The 19,114-nt window shown below is 38.1% G+C and overlaps 1 protein-coding gene across 6 annotated transcripts in view; it reads left to right on the forward strand.

Annotated features, from left to right (window-relative positions):
- The window catches only part of SLTM (SAFB like transcription modulator), a 127,744-nt gene that overhangs the window by 31,173 nt on the left and 77,457 nt on the right, over window positions 1-19,114 (forward strand). For 4 of the 6 annotated variants that reach the window (XM_042941877.1, XM_042941879.1, XM_042941878.1 and 1 more), the window contains exons 10-21: window positions 701-850; window positions 1,080-1,183; window positions 1,276-1,442; window positions 1,973-2,058; window positions 2,500-2,663; window positions 5,098-5,278; window positions 6,015-6,139; window positions 6,936-7,106; window positions 7,811-8,125; window positions 8,375-8,519; window positions 10,460-10,620; window positions 12,708-13,768. In XM_042941877.1, the coding sequence (XP_042797811.1) occupies window positions 701-850; window positions 1,080-1,183; window positions 1,276-1,442; window positions 1,973-2,058; window positions 2,500-2,663; window positions 5,098-5,278; window positions 6,015-6,139; window positions 6,936-7,106; window positions 7,811-8,125; window positions 8,375-8,519; window positions 10,460-10,620; window positions 12,708-12,816 (1,878 nt within the window). In that variant the 3' untranslated portion in view covers window positions 12,817-13,768. Of the gene's footprint in view, window positions 1-700; window positions 851-1,079; window positions 1,184-1,275; window positions 1,443-1,972; window positions 2,059-2,499; window positions 2,664-5,097; window positions 5,279-6,014; window positions 6,140-6,935; window positions 7,107-7,810; window positions 8,126-8,374; window positions 8,520-10,459; window positions 10,621-12,707; window positions 13,769-19,114 lie in introns of those variants that run through there. The other 2 variants (XM_042941882.1, XM_042941880.1) reach the window with 1 other exon arrangement.

A 19,114-nucleotide genomic window follows, 5' to 3' on the forward strand; every position in this document is an offset into this window, starting at 1 on the left:
TAGATTACAATTGCTTTTTGACACTTTTTTATTATTGTTTTTAATGTTTATTAATTTTCAGAGAGGGACAGAGCACAGGAGGGGGAGGGGTAGAGAGAGAAGGAGACCCGAAGCAGGCTCCAGGCTCTGAGCTGGCGGCACAGAGCCCGATGGGAGGGGCTGGAACTCAGGAACTGCAACATCATGATCTGAGCCGAAGTCGGATGCTTAACCGACTGAGCCACCCAAGTGCCCCTTGACGCTATTTTTTAAATGTTTATTTTGAGAGAGACAGACAGACAGGGTGTGGGGAAGGACCAGAGAAAGAGAGAGGGAGAGAGAGAGTCCCAATCAGGCTCTGTGGTATCAGCGCACAGCCCATCACGGAGCTCAGTCCCACGAACCGTGGGATCATGACCTGAGCCAAAATCAAGAGTTGGACATTTAACCGACTGACCCATCCAGGAGCCCAGTTTTTGATGCTTTAGATTTTTCCCCTGGATATTTACTGAGTACTTGTATTATAAGCAAAGTAGATAATGATCACAAGAATATGAACCAAAATAATTATATATATCCAAAATGTATCCATCATCACAAATTCATGTATCCTGAATATATCCTTTTATTTGATTAGTATTAGTTCTGAAGTTTGATCTATTCAGAAATGTATGTTGTGGTAAAGTTGTAAAACTTTGTCAAGTGTTATTTTATATTCTAGGTTCTGAGTGCAAAGGTAGTTACAAATGCTCGAAGTCCTGGGGCAAAGTGCTATGGCATTGTAACTATGTCTTCAAGCACAGAGGTATCCAGATGTATTGCACATCTTCATCGCACTGAGCTGCATGGACAGCTGATTTCTGTTGAAAAAGTAAGCTTGCCTAAATGTATATAAAACGGAGGTTACTTCGAGGGCTAGCAGTGCTCAATTTAAAGAGTTTACACCCATAGAGAGTAGAATTTGGAATAGTTTTTAAGTATTATTTTTATGTTTTTACTTCTGTTTTTTCCACATTTGCTCCCCAAAACATACTTTTTTGTGATCTGAAACATAACCTTAAAATGTACTGATTTTTTTTTTTCCTGTTTAAACCTTTCAGGTTAAAGGTGATCCTTCTAAGAAAGAATTGAAGAAAGAAAATGATGAAAAGAGTAGTTCAAGAAGTTCTGGAGACAAAAAAAACATGAGTGATAGAAGTAGCAAGTAAGGATTTATTTTTTTGATAAGCACTAGACTTTTTTGGAAAATTGCTGCAAAAGTTCTCATTATGTGTTTTTCCTGGGTGGTATGATCAGGACACAAGCCTCTGTGAAAAAAGAAGAGAAAAGGTCATCTGAGAAATGTGAAAAAAAAGAAGGCAAGGATACTAAGAAAATAGAAGGTAAAGATGAGAAGAATGATAATGCATCAAGTGGCCAAACTTCAGAGTCGATTAAAAAAAGTGAAGAAAAGAAGCGAATAAGTATGCTATGTATCTTTCTTCTCAATCCCTTTCTAATGCTTTCTACCATTTCATTTTTACAGTGGAAGGGAAAACCTGAGATCCCAGTCCAGATAAATATTTAAACTTCGTTGTTAGGTGTCACTGTGGTAGAAGGGGAAGTCTTCTTTTGTAGACTTCCCAAGTCTTCTTGGGAAACAAGTGTGTTCTTCCATCTAAGCCCCTTTATGGTCATTGATAGCTGTGTGACTGAGTTGGGATCTTTTGTTGTTTTTGTTTTTTTCTTTTTTAATATGAAATTGATTGTCAAATTGGTTTCCATAAGAGTTGGGATCTTTTGGTATCACTGAAAGTAATTATGTTTGTGGGTTGAGCTCTTTTTAAAGACTATTTGCAGTTAAGTTCTCATAGAATAAGTAGGTTTATTTATTTCATGCCCTATGTTGTGAATATCTGGCTATCTAAGATTTCAGCATTTTTACATGATAGTTACTGTCTTTTTTAATGAGATAGTGTTTAGACATTTGTTTATGATTTTTTTTTCCTCTTAGGTTCAAAGAGTCCAGGACATATGGTAATACTAGACCAAACTAAAGGAGATCATTGTAGGCCATCAAGAAGAGGAAGATATGAGAAAGTAAGTCTCTGAGAGGGCTGCCGTGTACTATTCTGCTGTTTTCAAAAGAAGATAGTTCGGTATCTCTATAACTTGAAAATCAAGAAAAATAGAATGTCATTACTCTTTTAAAGCTTTTTTTTTTTTTAAACCTTTTTTTTTTTTTTAACGTTTTATTTATTTTTGAGACAGGGAGAGACAGAGCATGAACAGGGGAGGGTCAGAGAGAGGGAGACACAGAATCTGAAACAGGCTCCAGGCTCTGAGCTGTCAGCACAGAGCCTGACGCGGGGCTTGAACTCACGGACCGTGAGATCATGACCTGAGCCGAAGTCAGCCGCTTAACCGACTGAGCCACCCAGGCGCCCCCTTTTAAAGCTTTTTAAATAACCAGCTGAACTTGAAAACCAAAACTCCACATTATTTTAACTTCTAGTCCTGTTACACTTTTTTTTCTTACAGATTCATGGAAGAAGCAAGGAAAAGGAGAGAGCTAGCCTAGATAAAAAAAGGGACAAAGACTATAGAAGGAAAGACATCTTGCCTTTTGAAAAGATGAAGGAACAAAGACTAAGAGAGCATTTAGTTCGCTTTGAAAGATTGCGACGAGCAATGGAACTTCGAAGGTAGGGAAAGTGTCTCTTTTATACCTGTCGTTACCTATAGGTACATCTTTAACACTAGTTACAAACCAGATTCCTAGAAATTGTATTCCCAAGAAAGCTGTTTGCCGCTTTTAAGAAATGCAGTAAAACCTAATGATTTCTTAAGTTTGCATAGCATTTTGTAATTTACCAAGTACCTTTCCATCTGTTCTCTCTGTCTCAGCTGTTCTGTACGGTTAGGTGTGCCCATTATCTGATTGAAAAAATGGAGGCCCAGAGAGGCTAAAAGACTCTTCCAAATGCCACATGGCTAATGAGTGGCAGAGTCGGGACTCAGACCCAAGTCTTCTGACTCCAAGTCCAATGCTCTTTCCTCTACTCCAAAGCTGCCGCCATGAAAAACATTTTAAAGGAAAAAATGATGGTGACATAAGATAGCCTCAACGTAATCTATAGGTTCTCAAGTGTCTATTTTATACCTGTCTTTACCTGTAGGTACATCTTTAACACTGGTTATAAACCAATTTCTGGAAATTGAAAGGAAGTGAAGGAATTTTGCCTTATGAACCTTAATGTGTTCAAGCTTTGTCTCAAAGCAAGCATTCTCTTTAAAACAGAGAACAAAACAAAACATTTTCTATTTTTAGTGGCAGTATCTCAACAGTTTGCCATGAATGCCAATTTGCTTTCATATGTCAATTTTTTGATGCCACTTAAAATATTCTTGTGATAGTGTTTTATAATATAAATTTCCAAATATTAACCTGTCTCATTGAGAGGTCTTTTATCATGGGATTTCATCTATTCATTCACAGGAGCGTCAGGAATTACCAGACACTTGTGATGACTTAAATAGTACTGTGATTGCCACACACTTTATTAGAGAGAAATAATCCTCGCATTGCTCAGAATCCATTTGCTTTTTTTTTGATGAAGTCCTAATATGCTGAGCTTCCTATTTAGATGACAGATCAGGAGGAGAGCGTGGGAGCTGCTAGAGCAGGGATTCTCATGCCTATCAGACCAGCACCCCTGTTATGTTAAAAAAAAGTTGCAGCGTCCTCTTTACTCTGCTGAAATGTAATTGATGCATAATAGGCCTACAAATGTGTTATATGCCTATGCAAATAATTTCCAAACAACCAATATAATGCCTTAATTCTAATACAAAGGAGAAATAAAAGTAAATTATAATGAAGCATATATTCCAGATATGAATGTTTAGGCACGACTCTCTAGAAGACCTAATGAAGTAGTCAGATGTTTACAACCCTCTTTAGATTCAATGAGAATGTGACAGCTACAAATGCAGACTGATATTGGTGTGTCGTTTTGGTAAGTCAAATGCCAGGAGTGGTGTTGGCATTACAACATGATTTCTGAAATGGTGAACGACTCTTGGTGAAGGTCTTAAGAAAGTATAATTTTCCTTCTAATTGATGTGGAGTTGCATTCCTGGAAATTTTAGTATATATAAAACCATGCCAACCATGCAACCATGCAAACCAACCAACCTAGCATGTATTCAAAATGAGTGAAGTTCTAGGCTCCAGTTTTTTTAAAGGTGGTTTTGTTTTGTTTTAATGACATGAAGTCCATTATGGCATTTGAAAGTATAATGAATATTGGACGGATTTTTTTGCTGTGCTGAACTATCTGACCATTCCATGCAGTTGTAAGCTATCTAGAATCCTTGGTCCCCATTCACTCAGTGCTGCTACTAATGGCCCCGATGGTCACTGGGATAATTTAAAATGCCCCTCAGATTTCCATGGGAGCAGTACTGACCCACTGAGAACCACTGGGTGGCTAGAGGAAGACATGCTGATAGAGCACACTGAGGGCCTTAGAGTGAGGGGATGACAGAAATGTGAAAAGTCCCGATACATTATCTTCATTAAGTTCAGCAAACATTTGAACTGCCTCCTGACTCAAAGAAGCACGGGCTAGTGAACAGCAAAAAAAGCCCTTAAGGGCAACCCTTTTATTATATATAGCATCTGCTATAATTCATGTTGATGGATATGATCCCAAGTCACCAAAATAAGGTCTACTTTGTTTAAGGAGATAGAACACATACTAGCTACTGGAAAATTTCCTGTCAAAAACAGAAGTTGTAGTTTTGTAAACATATTTGTAGAATATGTCCTTATTAAAATGTTGATTAACTAATGGGCTATTATTATAGTGGGATTTTTATTTAAACAGGAATCCTCTAAGAGGCAACTACTCTATAAAATTCAGCTGCTCAGTTGACAATCTTAATAAATAAGTGACAGCATTGGAATCTGTTTAAAGTTTTATTTTGAGTTCTCTTTCCAATTACATTAAACCTACTTAGATTGAGTTGAAGTTTAAACTTGCCAACCACAAGGAAAAATTCAAACTCAAAAGCTATTCTCTTTCACACAGTGCTAGCATAATTTAAGTATTTCTAAATACTGATTTTTGTTAGACGAAGAGAGATTGCAGAAAGAGAGCGTCGAGAGCGAGAACGCATTAGAATAATTCGTGAACGGGAAGAACGGGAACGCTTACAGAGAGAGAGAGAGCGCCTAGAAATTGAAAGGCAAAAACTAGAGAGAGAGAGAATGGAACGCGAACGCTTGGAAAGGGAACGCATTCGTATTGAACAGGTGCAGTCAGAAAATCTTTTCATCTTAAATAACTGACCTTTTTCAAACCCTGTGATTTTTGCCCTAAAATTTGCTTTACTTGTTGTAAAGCTTCTATAGAATGAGTTCAGCTGATGAGCATTTATTGAGTGCCCCTGAAAGATAACCATCAGTTAGGTGCTAGTTAAAAATACATTTAGCAGTGACTTTGTTCTGGCCAATTGGTAGTAACTCGAGCTCTGCAATATCATGGCAGCCTAATAGTCTGAGCATAGGACTATGAGTCCAGAGTAGTTGTAATCCAGGCTCTGTCACTATCCCAGTCTCAGCACATCATAACTTATTTCCTTACATATTAGAGTGGGAATGATTTCCCAAGGCTGGAAGGAAATAATGCCTCTCTTTGCAGAATTGCATCAAAGCACTTAGTTTCCATACATATTTAGAACTTTATTTCTAATTCCCTTTAGGTGCTTTTGTTTCAATCAAATGATGAAACTGAATCTGACCTTCCCAATTACTTGCCAGCTTTCACCACCCGATCTCTGTTATTTTTAAATGTTGCAGAACAATAGCCATAGTCTAGATTACTGATTTCTGAAGTCAGTTTTGTTTATGTATTTGTCCCAGGTATGTGTTTTGCCTGGTGCTTGCCTATGGTGGTTTCTTAATGACAGGATGAAAACAAGGTTGCACATGTACTTACCTTGTGTTTTCATTTTGCATTGGTTGGTTCTTCCTTCTGTGTTGTCTGAAGGAACGTCGTAAGGAAGCTGAACGTATTGCTCGAGAACGAGAGGAACTGAGAAGGCAACAGCAGCAGCTTCGTTATGAACAAGAAAAAAGGAATTCTTTGAAACGCCCACGTGATGTAGATCATAGGTAGTTGCCTGCTTTCTTCTTTAACAGTTACATTTGTTACCTTATGCCTTTTAAACTAAGACTGACCAGGGAATTAGAAACTACAGGCAACTGTCACTGGAATAAAAGGTCATGATCAGTAGGGTTGGGAATGATTGCAGGACTGGAGTGGGTCCAATGCATTGTCAAGTAGGAAGAGTCTGCTGTCTTTCCCTTTCCCTTCCTAATGGCACATGTTTTTCCATTATGACTGGAAATACATGATTATACTGGGCTTCCGTGATGCTTCTCAAACTCAGACCCATTTGAAAATTCTTACAGGTTAATGCAGATAAACTTGGAAGTTACAAACTTGGGTTGTCTGTGTTCATGCTGGTTAATAGTTTTCAAAATATATATAGTTATTTAATTTTTTATCTCATAAATTCTATGAGATTTAGTTGGTTGTGTTGAAAAATACATGGAATGAATGAACTGTGCTTGGGACTTACCTGTGTAACTTCCAAAGTTAAACATAACTGAAAACGTTGTTAGAATTTTATTATAAAATGGTATCTGTTTTTTCCATTTACGAATTTTAAAACAGACCATTTTTCAACTATTTTCTCGCCTGTGAACTTCCTCTAACACTATAGGACTTCATGCAGTCTGATAATTAATTCTTTGCTAGCTTGTTCTTGTAACAGTGTTTTGTGTCTTGAGTTTATTAGCCTTCTGTGTCCACAGTTCCTAGCATGTGGTATGTATGACTCCAAATAAGTGTTGTTGGTTTATTATAAAGCTAATTTATATAAATGAGCAAATATTTCTCTTCAAGGCGAGATGATCCTTACTGGAGCGAGAATAAAAAGTTGTCTCTAGATACAGATGCACGATTCAGCCATGGATCTGACTATTCTCGCCAGCAGAACAGATTTAATGACTTTGATCACCGAGAGAGGAGCAGGTTTCCTGAGAGTTCAACAGTACAGTCATCATCTTTTGAAAGGTAGATGCCTTTTTGAAAGTTACTGTATTTGGTACATGAGCCTTGCTAATGATATGTTTGGTTCTCTATTAAAACTTAAGTACAACGGGTCAGGCCTGAGTGTTCAGAACAAATTGTGTGTTTGGTTTCTGTTTTCATTAATTTAATAAATTCACATAATTAATTTATGTAGCTAGGATTCAGTGTTCAAAATTAGTTTGGGGTACCTGGCTGGCTCAGTCTATGGTAGAGCATGTGACTCTTGATCTTGGGGTCGTGAGTTCAAGCCCCGCACAGAGTATGGAGATTGCTTGAATAAATAAATTAAAAAAAAAAAAAAAATCTTTACTAGGCCACTATAACAAGGTCAAGTAGATTGGCTTTATATTTTTAACTTTGTTTAAAACTAGGTGGGAATACTGTTAGCATTGGATGTACCTCAACTGTTAAGAACAGTATGACATCCTTCAGGTTGGTAGTCACTAGAGTGTTTGATGTAATTTCCCCCAGATGCTAAAAAACAATTTTCATGCCAAACATTTAGCTCATTTTAAAAGAATAGAAGTTATTGATTATAATAATAGTTGTGGCTTTTTTGGTGTTTTTGCCTTAAGTTAATTTTTAAAGAAGTGTAATTTTTGTAAGTTATGCAAATAAAATTAAGAAAAATAGGGCCAAATAAGTACGTCTCAGGACCTGTGTTCTTTGTTTTGGATAATCAACAGGCGAGAACGCTTTGTTGGTCAAAGTGAAGGGAAGAAAACACGTCCTACTGCACGAAGAGAAGATCCAGGTTTTGAAAGGTATCCCAAAAATTTCAGTGATTCCAGAAGAAATGAGCCGCCACCACCAAGAAATGAACTTAGAGAAACGGACAGGAGAGAAGTCCGGGGAGAACGAGATGAGAGGAGAACGGTAATCATCCATGACAGGCCTGATATCACTCACCCTAGACATCCTCGAGAAGCAGGGCCCAATCCATCCAGACCAACCACCTGGAAAAGTGATGGCGGCATGTCCACTGACAAACGGGAAGCAAGGTATTTGTGTAGTTTTCAGTGTCTAGCTGGTGGTACATAACGCATTTGGGTTTAGGGAAAAAAGATGTTAGGGCATCTGACTGACTCAGTTGGAAGAGCATGCGACTCTTCATCTCAGGGTCGGGGTTTCGAGCCCCACATGGTGTAGAGATTACTTAAATAAATAAAACCTAAAAAAATTAAAAAAAAATTTTTTTTAAAGGTGTAAAAGAATTTTGATTGTAGATATCTTTGGGTTTTATTTAACAGAGTTGAAAGGCCGGAACGATCGGGGAGGGAAGTATCAGGACACAGTGTGAGAGGGGCTCCCCCTGGGAATCGCAGCAATGCTTCCAGCTATGGAAACAGAGAGGGAGACAGAGGCGTAATCACAGACCGAGGAAGTGGAACACAGGTAAGTGCTTGAGAGTTTATTGTCCACTCTTCTGTAATAAATTCAGAGGACTTATTTTTTAAGTTTTTTTTTTTAAACGTTTATCAAACGTTTAATAAACGAGAGAGAGAGAGAGAGCGCACGTGGGAGGGTCAGAGAGAGGAGACAATCCCAAGCAGGCTCCATACTGTCATCACAGATCCCAATGTGGGGCTCAAACTCTCAGAATCGTGAGATCATGTCCTGAGCTGAAATCAAGAGTTGGACGCTCAACCTACTGAGCCACCCAGGTGCCCCAAGGACTTATCATTTTGATGAAGCCTGGATTAGTTAGATTAGAATGATTGGGAGACTAGTTTCTATAAAAGATCTTAAAATTTTTCATATTTTACTGTCACTAATTGAACATCACTACAAAGAAGTAGGATACTAGCCCTGAAAATCTGATGCCATTTTTATTAAAATTCCTACTGAAATTTGAGCATTATTAAATGTTGTAGATGAGCCTTCCTAGTGATGAATGTTTTCTCTTTAAGAAATTGAGGCTTTCATACTAGATGCAAAAATCTTTGGCCTCTTCTTGTGTTTCCCTTTCCCTTTTCCTTTTTTTTGTCCAGTCCTCTCCTTGTTCATTCAGTAGTTTATAGTGTAGAATTGAGATATAATTTTTGTGTCTTTTTCTTTTAATTCTAAAGGTAGGTGAGTGAAATATTTCATATTTTTAAATTGCTTTTTATTCTTGTGATACTTTATTGACTTGATTATTTTGTAAGTTAATGAACCTGGCCAAAGCGAAGTATCTTCATCTCTTAACAACTCAAATGACCTTTCAACGAATCTGAAAGCATTCTATTGATGAAATACTGGCATATGAGTTGACAGTAGCACAAATAGAAAATCTTCCTAAATTATACACAAAAAAGAATTCTGAAATGTGTGTGTGTGTCCATTCTTCAACCTACATTATAGTATGAAGCTCTGTTTTGTATTTGAATACATATTCGATTTTGTAGCGGTATACTTTACTGTAAATTTTTTTAATCCCTTGACATTCTAGCTATACCACTATACACTTTCCATTTCATCCAGAACACTTATGAAATGGATTTGGGAGTGCATTATAAGCTTTCATGTTTTAAGTAAGTTGAAATGTTCAGTGGATCAGTTCATTGATTTCTTTGCCCTGAACAGAACTTTCAAGACGGGGTGTATAATCCAGACATTCTGCCCTATTTAGAGTAACACTTAAGGAAGGCAGTCTCACAGAGTAGCCCCTGTATTCAGATATCCATTCAGAAAAGATGTTCTGAGGAGGAGATCCTGTCCCTGCCTTGACAATTCTGTTTTTCATAATGTATGTTGTTCTGCCAGTATTACACCTATGTAGAGTACCTTCAGCCTTATTTTCTGTAGACTAAGTATTGTCACTTTTGACTCTGCTTTTCTTGGATCCTTAGTTCTGTGGCTTTTGTTTCTTTATGTTCACTACTCTGCTTTTCTCGTCATGTATGTAAGACCTTGTAAGAGTCATAGCATTGATGAGTACTGTGTGAAATAAGACGGCGATTCGTGTGTCTCTGTGCTGTTTGAGTGTTGAGCATATACCCCACCTTGATTTGTCTTCAGGTTTTGACCTTTCACTGTGCCTTCTTACATACCTATAAATCAATGCATGATGTGCCTATCTAGAAATACTCGAAGTCATGAAGGACATGCATGCTAGAAGGTATGGAAATAGAAATGACAGTGCTGAATCATTGCCCCCTTACCCTACTCTGAAGCCCGAGCAGCTTCTCAATACGAAGTAGTTGGAAACCCTTTGCATATCCTCTTGTATTATTCACCTGTTTTCTTCTCAGACATCGTATTGATTTGCTTCCGACATTAAGAGCACACCAACATAGTGAGTTGGCATGAGGCTGAGGGTATCATGACCTTTCTTTTAATATGTGATTCTTTAGCACTATCCTGAGGAGCGACATGTGGTTGAACGCCATGGACGGGACACAAGTGGACCAAGGAAAGAGTGGCATGGTCCACCTTCTCAAGGGCCTGGCTATCACGATGCAAGGCGAATGGGTGATGGCCGGACAGGAGCGGGCATGATAACCCAACATGCGAGGTAAGTAGTTATTCGGTTAAGACTTTTCTGGCAGCATATATCCAAACCTTTGTCCTTTCCTTAAAGGGCAAAATAATTTCTGAGAGATTAAATTGCAGCTGGTAACAAACAGCCCTAGCCCTGCCCTGCCCAAACATTTCTCCATATTAACTCAAAATCTCCCAGAGATTTTATGTAGGGCAGCTAATGGTAATTTGTTAGTTTACGTTGGCATTCTGCCGTATGGATCGAGATACAGGTACGTGTGTGTCTTAGAAACCAGTAGATAATGAACATAAACTTCATGTTGGAGTCGTGATCTTGTTCAGTGCCTGTCACTCCTAAAAGTTCTGGAAAGGAAGAGGAAACAAAATGTATTCTGCTTCCTTCCTTTTCAAATAGGTCTAGCAAAACTTTTGGATAGTTAACTAACCCAAAGCCTGTGTATATTCTAAGAGATGAGCCTCATTTTCCCTGTGCACTAACATCCATCGTGGCCCCTCAGCTGGCAAGTCTTTGGCCTCTCCCGGTCTTCCTTGCCCATCTTTCTTTCCCATTCCCCTGTCTTAGAAGAGGGGGCTTGACTTGGTGATCTCAGTTACTGCTATTCTCTTGGTCACTTCTACCATCAGACTTGAGTGAGTGTTTATTATATTTGGGCCTGCACAGCCTCATCACTCATTTCTGTCTTTGGGTCTAAAGGTTACCAATGCCTTTTTTCTTGATTAATCTATATCTCTTTATTTTCTGAGTTCTCGAGCTCCTTGGCAGTTAAGCACTGTTTCTCATTGCTGCTTTTCCTTTTTTGTGTGACCCACATGTTTTCTAATGCATCATATTTTTTTCCTCACCTTTTTTATTTCCTTTGCCGGCTCCTTCAGATGGTTGAACTTTAAACACCACTCTATATTTAGCTCTGTATTATGATCTTTATGTAAATACTTTGCTCTCTCTCTAAATTCAGGGTCACAGGCAAACTCATTCCTCTCCTGTTTCAGATCTTCACATCCCATTTGTTGTCTCTAGCTTCTTTTAATTTGTTGGTGCCACTGTTCATCTCATTCACCTAGACTGGGCCTCATCTTTACATTTCTTCATTCCTAGCATAAATATGTAAATGTGGTTCTGTTTTTAAAGAAGAGTTGTAGTAGCTATGCTTTCTTCCTCATTTCAGCTTCTATCTGAGTTTCTCAAATTAGTCTTTTTCCTTCTCCGTTACGCACACTATTTACAAATTTAACTGTTAGAAATGTTTTCATACACCATTTACTTGGTTCCAAAGCCACGAGCTTTGGTCTTATTCTACTTAAAGCGTTTTACCATCGGTTTTTATCTCCCAAATTGGTTGTAGGTTTTTTTGGTGTGCGTTTTTTCCTGCGTCTCTCATTAGTACCTACTATGTTGCATTAAACATATAAAAAATCAACCTTCCTCCAGAATCCAAAAATATTGCTGTGACAATGTCCTGTAGCTCAGTGGGTAAAGTTCCTCATTGATGCTGATGCTGCTGATCTGGGGACCACACTCTGAGGGCTGCTGCTCTGTTCCATTCATGTGCACACCAGTAAATGGCTTACTCTGAGGAAGGGACTTTGAAGCAAGAGTGCCCAAGTTTGTTTGTTTGTTTGTTTATTTATTTATTTATTTTAAATGTTTTTATTTATTTTTGAGACAGAGAGCATGAGCGGGGAAGGGGCAGAGAGAGAGGGAGACACAGAATCTGAAGCAAGCTCCAGGCTCTGAGCTGTCAGCACAGAGCCTTATGCAGGGCTCGAACTCACAGACTGTGAGATCATGACCTGAGCTGAAGTCGGACGCTTAACCAACTGAGCCAGCCAGGCGCCCCAAGAGTGCCCAAGTTTAAGTCCTCATTCCCCCATTTATTAGCTGTGACCTTGAGCAAGTCACTTAGCCTCCAGATCTCAGTTTCCTCATCAATAAAGAGGAGTTTGTAAATGGTACTTACCTCACAGAACTGTTGAAAAGAATGTTATTTAATATGGGTAAAGTACAAAGAACAGTGCCTGGTAAATGATAAGCACTTTATAGGTATTAGCTATAATTTATTCTTTTGTTCTTGACAGTTTTTTCTTTTAAACCTTTTTCAGTAATGCATCCCCAATTAATAGAATTGTACAAATCAGTGGCAATTCCATGCCAAGAGGAAGTGGCTCCGGATTTAAGCCATTTAAGGGTGGACCTCCGCGACGATTCTGAAAATTAGCTCTCTGCCATGGTTTCAAGATAATTTATTGAAATCTCCTGTAAACTTTACTTGACTACTTACGAAGAGGACCTCTGACTTGCTTGAGAGTTTTGTCAGACTTTTCTTTTTTTCTCTTTTTTTAAAATTTAACATGATTGCTTTTCTCAATTTTGGAGAAGATGTTTAAATAGTTCCGTTGTAACTTTTAATAGTTTTGTGTATCATTCAACTTTTTTTCTTGCAGCACCGAGACACATTTGAAAGGATGGAATCAAAACCATTTTGTTTAACTCTGTGTGAATATAAAGAGTAGTTTGCAGCTGTGTGGTAGTAGTTTAATTTGCAGCATTAGCTCCGTGGTGTCAGGCTCTAGAGTTCCTTCTTGTCACCAAGCATTTTCAGCCTCCATTTTGAAGGCTGTCGAAGCTTAAAACGTCTGCTGTCTAATTTTTAGAGAATAAGATTGTTCCTTGCATTTCTGAGTATTATGTAACCTATTTTTGCAGAAGGTACTGTTACATTAAGTGCATCTGTGTATCCTGGTTTAAAAAAATGTACTCTTTTTTGAAATAAACCTTCCTATTCTGTATAGTTGCTAAAGCGTTGAGAACCTTTTTAATTGTAAAATGAGAGCCGATTTTCAGGTTAGTGTAGCAGCACACTTGTTCAGGTTTGCATGGTATGAAACCAAATAGATGAACGAAACCTTGGCCATGAGGTTTGTATCACTGAGGTTTTTAGACTGAGTTGTGCAGGTAAGTGCACTTGTAGGTAATCTGCACTATTTGGTGGATAAATCCCACCTCTGGGAGTTGTGTGGGTACTAATGTTTCCATGTTCCCAACTATGTTGAGAACTGGAAAAAACCCAGGTTCTAGATTGGTGAATCAGTTGGGTTCTGTAAATACTTGTATGTGGGGAAGGCATTGTTGTCTCTGTGAAAATAAAAATCCACACCTGGAAGTGTATGTGTCTTTGTTTCCAGCTTTTTAGATGTTAGTCCTCCAGCCCTTTCTGGTGTTAAATCCAAAATCGTTGACTAGGTTTAGAGCTCTAAAGGCAGCCTTTTGGTCTTTGTTCCTAGGAAATAAATCTGACCAATTCTTCACCTTGGTAGCTGGGTACTGTGCTCTGTTACAGTGTTAGAGAGTTAACGTCTAAGCTCACAGTCTTTTAAGATTTTTTTTTTTTTTTTTAAGGCATCTTTTCTAGGAAAGCCCTTCAAGGTGAATTCTGAATACCACCTCTTAACGCCTCCCATATTCCTTTGTATGCAGCAGTGAATAATAATCCAAAAGGTCTGGATTCTTAGATAACTCAGCAGTTTGAATTCTCATATAAAGGGAAAGATGGAACGAGGGATCGCTCTGAGGCCACCTTTTGATTTGAGAAGGAGTCTCTGTAGAAGTTTTTGTAAATGTCTGGGTGGATATGGTCGTGCTCATGAGATGGCTCAGACCTCTGGGTGGTGTAGGCAGGCACAGTACCCTGGTCTTCGGCCTTTTGGGAAGCTGGCACTTCTGTATTGCTCTGGATTTCATTACCTTTTCTGCCCTTCTCAACTCTACAACTGAGTATTTCAATTTGTAAAGGTTGCTGGTTAAATAGAGAAATGAACTGGTACAACTGCTGACTGGACAAAATTGGAGATCTAACTGAGCGGGGTAAGGTTAGTTGTGAAGCCTGGGCCCTACCCCCAGACATTTGTGGCTGGGGCCTAGGCATATTTTTCCACAAATGTTCTCCGAGATGATTCATATGTACAGGTGGCATTGACAGTCACTATAGACATAGAGCCCAGAGTAGACAGGACCAAATGCTCTTTGAAGAGCAGCAGGCATTTTTATGGGTAATAGAGTTTTCCTCATCACTGCTCAAACACATGTTATTTCGGTTTTAGAGACCCCATCTTTTGCCAGCGCAGGTGAGATGCTCTGATTAGTGTGATTTTCTAGTTAACTAGTGGTTAATGACTTTATATAGTTGAACCACTCAGGAATGGGCAAAGGGGGACTTCTTTGTCAGCTTCAGGAGCTTTTATCCAGAGCTTTCAGAACTGTCCTGGTTAAGCTGTGAAATCTTAGTATTATTAATATTATATATTACAGAAATTTGTTTTCATTCTGTTAACTAGAGAGTCACCTCCGAGAAGGGTTTAGAAGAGTTTTAGCCTGGGCACCTGGGTGGTTCAGTCAGTGGGCATCCGACTTCGGCTCAGGTCATGATCTCACAGTTTGTGGATCTGAGCCCCACGGACGACTCTGTGCTGACAGCTCAGAGCCTGGAGCCTGCTTCGGATTCTGTGTCTCCATGTTTCTCTGTCCCTCCCCCACTCATGCTCTGTCTCTCAAAAATAAATAACTATTTTTAAAAATTTTATTTATTATTTGAGAGACAGCATGTACAAGCAGGGGAGGGGCAGAGAGAAGGAGAGAGAAGATCCCAAGCAGGCTTCATGCTGTCAGTGCAGAGCCCAGTGCAGCGTTCGAACTCATGAACTGTGAAATCATGATCTGAGCCGAAACCAAGAGTTGGACGCTCAACCAACTGAGCCACCCAGGTGCCTCAATAAGGTAACTTATGTGTGTTCTCCCCATATGTAGTTTGTGTATTCAACACATTTTCTTTCACAGTCCTAGCATTGTTTTGTAGAAGTTATCAAGCTGATTTTAAAACTAACGTGGAAATGGAAAGGAGTGAGATTAGCCAAAAATAATTTTGAAAAACATAAATAACAACATTAGAGGAATTATATTACCTGCTTACTGTGTGTCAGGCATGTTAAATAGGAGTATAAGTCATCACAGAAATTACTGTTAATTGAACACTTACATGGGCTAGGCATTGTTACTAGGTAATTTACATGCATTAATTAATTCCTACAAGGTTATGTTTTAGGTGAAGGTACTTTTTTTTTTTTTTTTTTTTAAGGTGTAGGTACTATTATTATTCCTGTTGTATATGTGTGGAAACTAAAGAACAGTTTGCCCAGGACCATAAATATAGTGAGTGGTAGAACTGAGATTCAATTATAGGCACATACTTATAAGAACATCAAGTCATTTCATCCAGTGTAGGGCATGTGTGTGTGTGTATAGTAAAAGTGTGTTTAACCAGTTTCCTGTTTCAGAGTTTTCTCAAGTGGTTGTACCATTTTGCTTCAGCAATGTGGTGGGTAAAAATTGCTCCACAGACTCATCAGCACTTGGTATTGTCAGTCTTTTTAATTTCAGCCGCCTTGATGGGTGTACAGAACTATCTCGTAGCTTTAGTTTACATTTCCCTGTTGACCTAGGATATTAAGCATGTTTTCATACATGTATTGACCACTGATAAAGCTTTGTGAATTATGTCTTCAGATATTATCTATTCCATTTTTAATTGTGCTTTTTATCTTAAGGAATTGTAAGATCTCTCTGTGTATTATGGATACCAGTCCTTTATCAGATATATACTGGGAATATTTTCTTCCAGTCTGTGCTTTGCCTTTTCGTTGTCTTAATGGTGTCTTTTGAAAAATAGGTTTTAAATTTTATAAAGTTCAGTTTAGCATTTTTTTTTCTTTGAAAGTTCAGGGGTATTTTTGGTCCTAGGTAGAAATCTTTGCCTACCCCTACATCACAGGTTTTTCTCCTTTGTTTCTTCTAGGCCTTTCATAGTTTTAGTTTTTACATTTACATAAAGTCCATTTCAGGTTGACTTATGTATGGCATAAACTAAGGGTTGAGATATATTTTTTCTATATGGATATCCAGTTTTTCCAGTATTACTTGTTGAAAAGGCTATCTTTTTCCTATAAATCACTTTAACACCTTTGCTTTATTTTTTTTATTTTAAAAAATGTTTTTTAATGTTTATTTATTTCCGAGACAGAGAGAGACAGAGCATGAGTGGGGAAGGGGCAGAGAGAGAGGGAGACACAGAATCCAAAGCAGGCTCCAGGCTTCTAGCTGTCAGCACAGAGCCTGACGCGGGGCTCGAACTCACAAACCGTGAGATAATGACCTGAGCCGAAGTCAGTCACTCAACCGACTGAGCCACCCAGGTGCCCCAACACCTTTGTTTTAAAAAATCAATTTACATGGGCATCTGGGTGGCTCAGTCAGTTAAGTGTGTGACTGTTGGTTTTTGCTCAGGTTATGAATGATCTTGCAGTTCATGAGTTTGAGCCCCACATCAGTCTCTGCACTGATAGTGTGGAGCCTGCTGGGGATTTCTCTCTCTTTCTCTCTCTCTCTCTGCCCATCCCTGGCTTATGCTGTCTCTCTTTCTCTCAAAAATAAATAAACATTTTAAAAAAATCAGTTTATATCTGTGAATCTATTTCTGGACTTTGTTCTGTTCCATTGATCTTTATGTCTGTATTTTCATGAATACCACACTGTGGTATCTTGATTACTGTATCTTTATATTAAGTCTTAAAATCAGGTAATACAGTTCCTCCATTTGTCATTTATGTTTTTCAAAATTATTTTGGCTAATCTCACTTATTTGCATTTCCATGTAAGCTTTAAAATCAGCTTCATAATTTGTACAAAAAAAGTATGCTGGAATTTTGAATGAAAGTGTGTTGAATATATAGATTAAATTTGGGGAGAACTGACATATTTACAAAGAATATTGAATCTTCTAATCCATAATTAGTGTTTCTCTTCATTTAATAGGCCTTCCTTAATATCTTCTAGCAATGTGTTAGAGTTTTCATTGTGTAGATTATAACACATTTTTTTGTGAAATTTTTTCCTAAGTATTTAATATTTTTGATGTTATTATAAATGGTATTTATTGTTCATTGTTAGTACATAGAAACATAATTGATTTTTGTATATTAGCCCTTGTATCTTTTTTTTTTAAGATTTTATTTTTAAGTAATCTCTACACTTAATGTAGGGCTTGAACTTACAACCCCGAGATCATGAGTCTCATGCCCCACAATTTTACCAGCCAGATGCCTGACTCTTGTATCTTTTGACCTTGCTAAATTTACTTATTAATTGTATTGACTCTGTTGTAGATGCCTCTGTTTTCCATGTGCACCATCATGTTTTCTGGAAACAAAGGTAGCATTAGATTTTCCTTACAAATCTAAATGCCTGTTTCCCCCTTTGTCTTATTGCATTGGCTAGTATCTCCATCAGAATGTTGAATAGGAGTAGTGAGGGCAGATATTCTTGTATAGTTCCCAATTTTAGGGGAAAAGCATTCAGTTTTTTTGCCATTAAGTATAATGTCACTTTTGAGTTTTTCATTTATACCCTTGATGAGGTTGAGGAAGTTCCCATCTATTCCTAGTGTACTGAGAGTTTTTATTACAAATGGATATTGAATTCTATCAAATGCTTTTTCTGCATCTGTTGAGATGATCCCTTCATTCTGTTAATAGGGTGTTGCATACTAGAGAGAATTCATACGTGGTTGTGACATATAGATAAAGATACAGATAGAGATAGAGATATATACAGCTAGGTTTGGCTTACTAAAATTTTAAGGATTTTTTTTCACAACTCAGTGATTTTAGTACTTTCATGGCTATGTGCAGCCATTGTCACGGTCAATTTTAGAATATTTTCATCACCTCAAAAAGAACCCTGTACTCTTTAAATGTCACCTCCTCCCACATTTCCCTGGCCCTCCCCCAGTCCTCACCTTCCACTGATTTATTTTCTGTCTCTATGGATTTGGCAGTTCTGGGCATTTTATGTAAATGAAATCAAGTGTTACCTTTTATGTCTGGCTTTTCTCTACTTAGCATAATGTTTTCAAGTTTCCTCCATGTTGTAGCATGTAATCAGTACTTCATTTCTTTTTATGGCTGAATGATTTTCCATTGTATAGATATACCACACATTACCCATTTTCAGTTGATGGAAATTTTGTTTTCCTCTTTTGGTTTTATAAATAATGCTGTTATAAACATCCCTGTACATGTTTTTATGTGGGAATATGTTTTCATTTCTCCTGGGTATACACCTAGGAGTGGAATTGCTGAATCATATGGTAACTCAATGCTTAATTGCTTGAGGAACTGCCAGACTTTTTTCTGTATTTCCACTTTCATTTTCTATTTCTTTTTTTTTTTTTTTAATGTTTATTTTTGAGAGAGACAGAGACAGAATGCGAGTGGGTAGGGGCAGAGAGAGAGGGAGACACAGAATCTGAAACAGGCTCCTCTGAGCTGTCAGCACAGAGCCCGATGCATGGCTCAAAATCGCGAGCCACGAGATGATGACCTGAGCCGAAGTCGGCCACTCAACCGACTGAGCCACCCAGGCGCCCTTCATTTCCTATTTCTATCAACAGCATATGTAG

The sequence above is a fragment of the Panthera leo genome, chromosome B3 (assembly GCF_018350215.1).
Source record: "Panthera leo isolate Ple1 chromosome B3, P.leo_Ple1_pat1.1, whole genome shotgun sequence".
NCBI classification, from domain to species: domain Eukaryota; kingdom Metazoa; phylum Chordata; class Mammalia; order Carnivora; family Felidae; genus Panthera; species Panthera leo.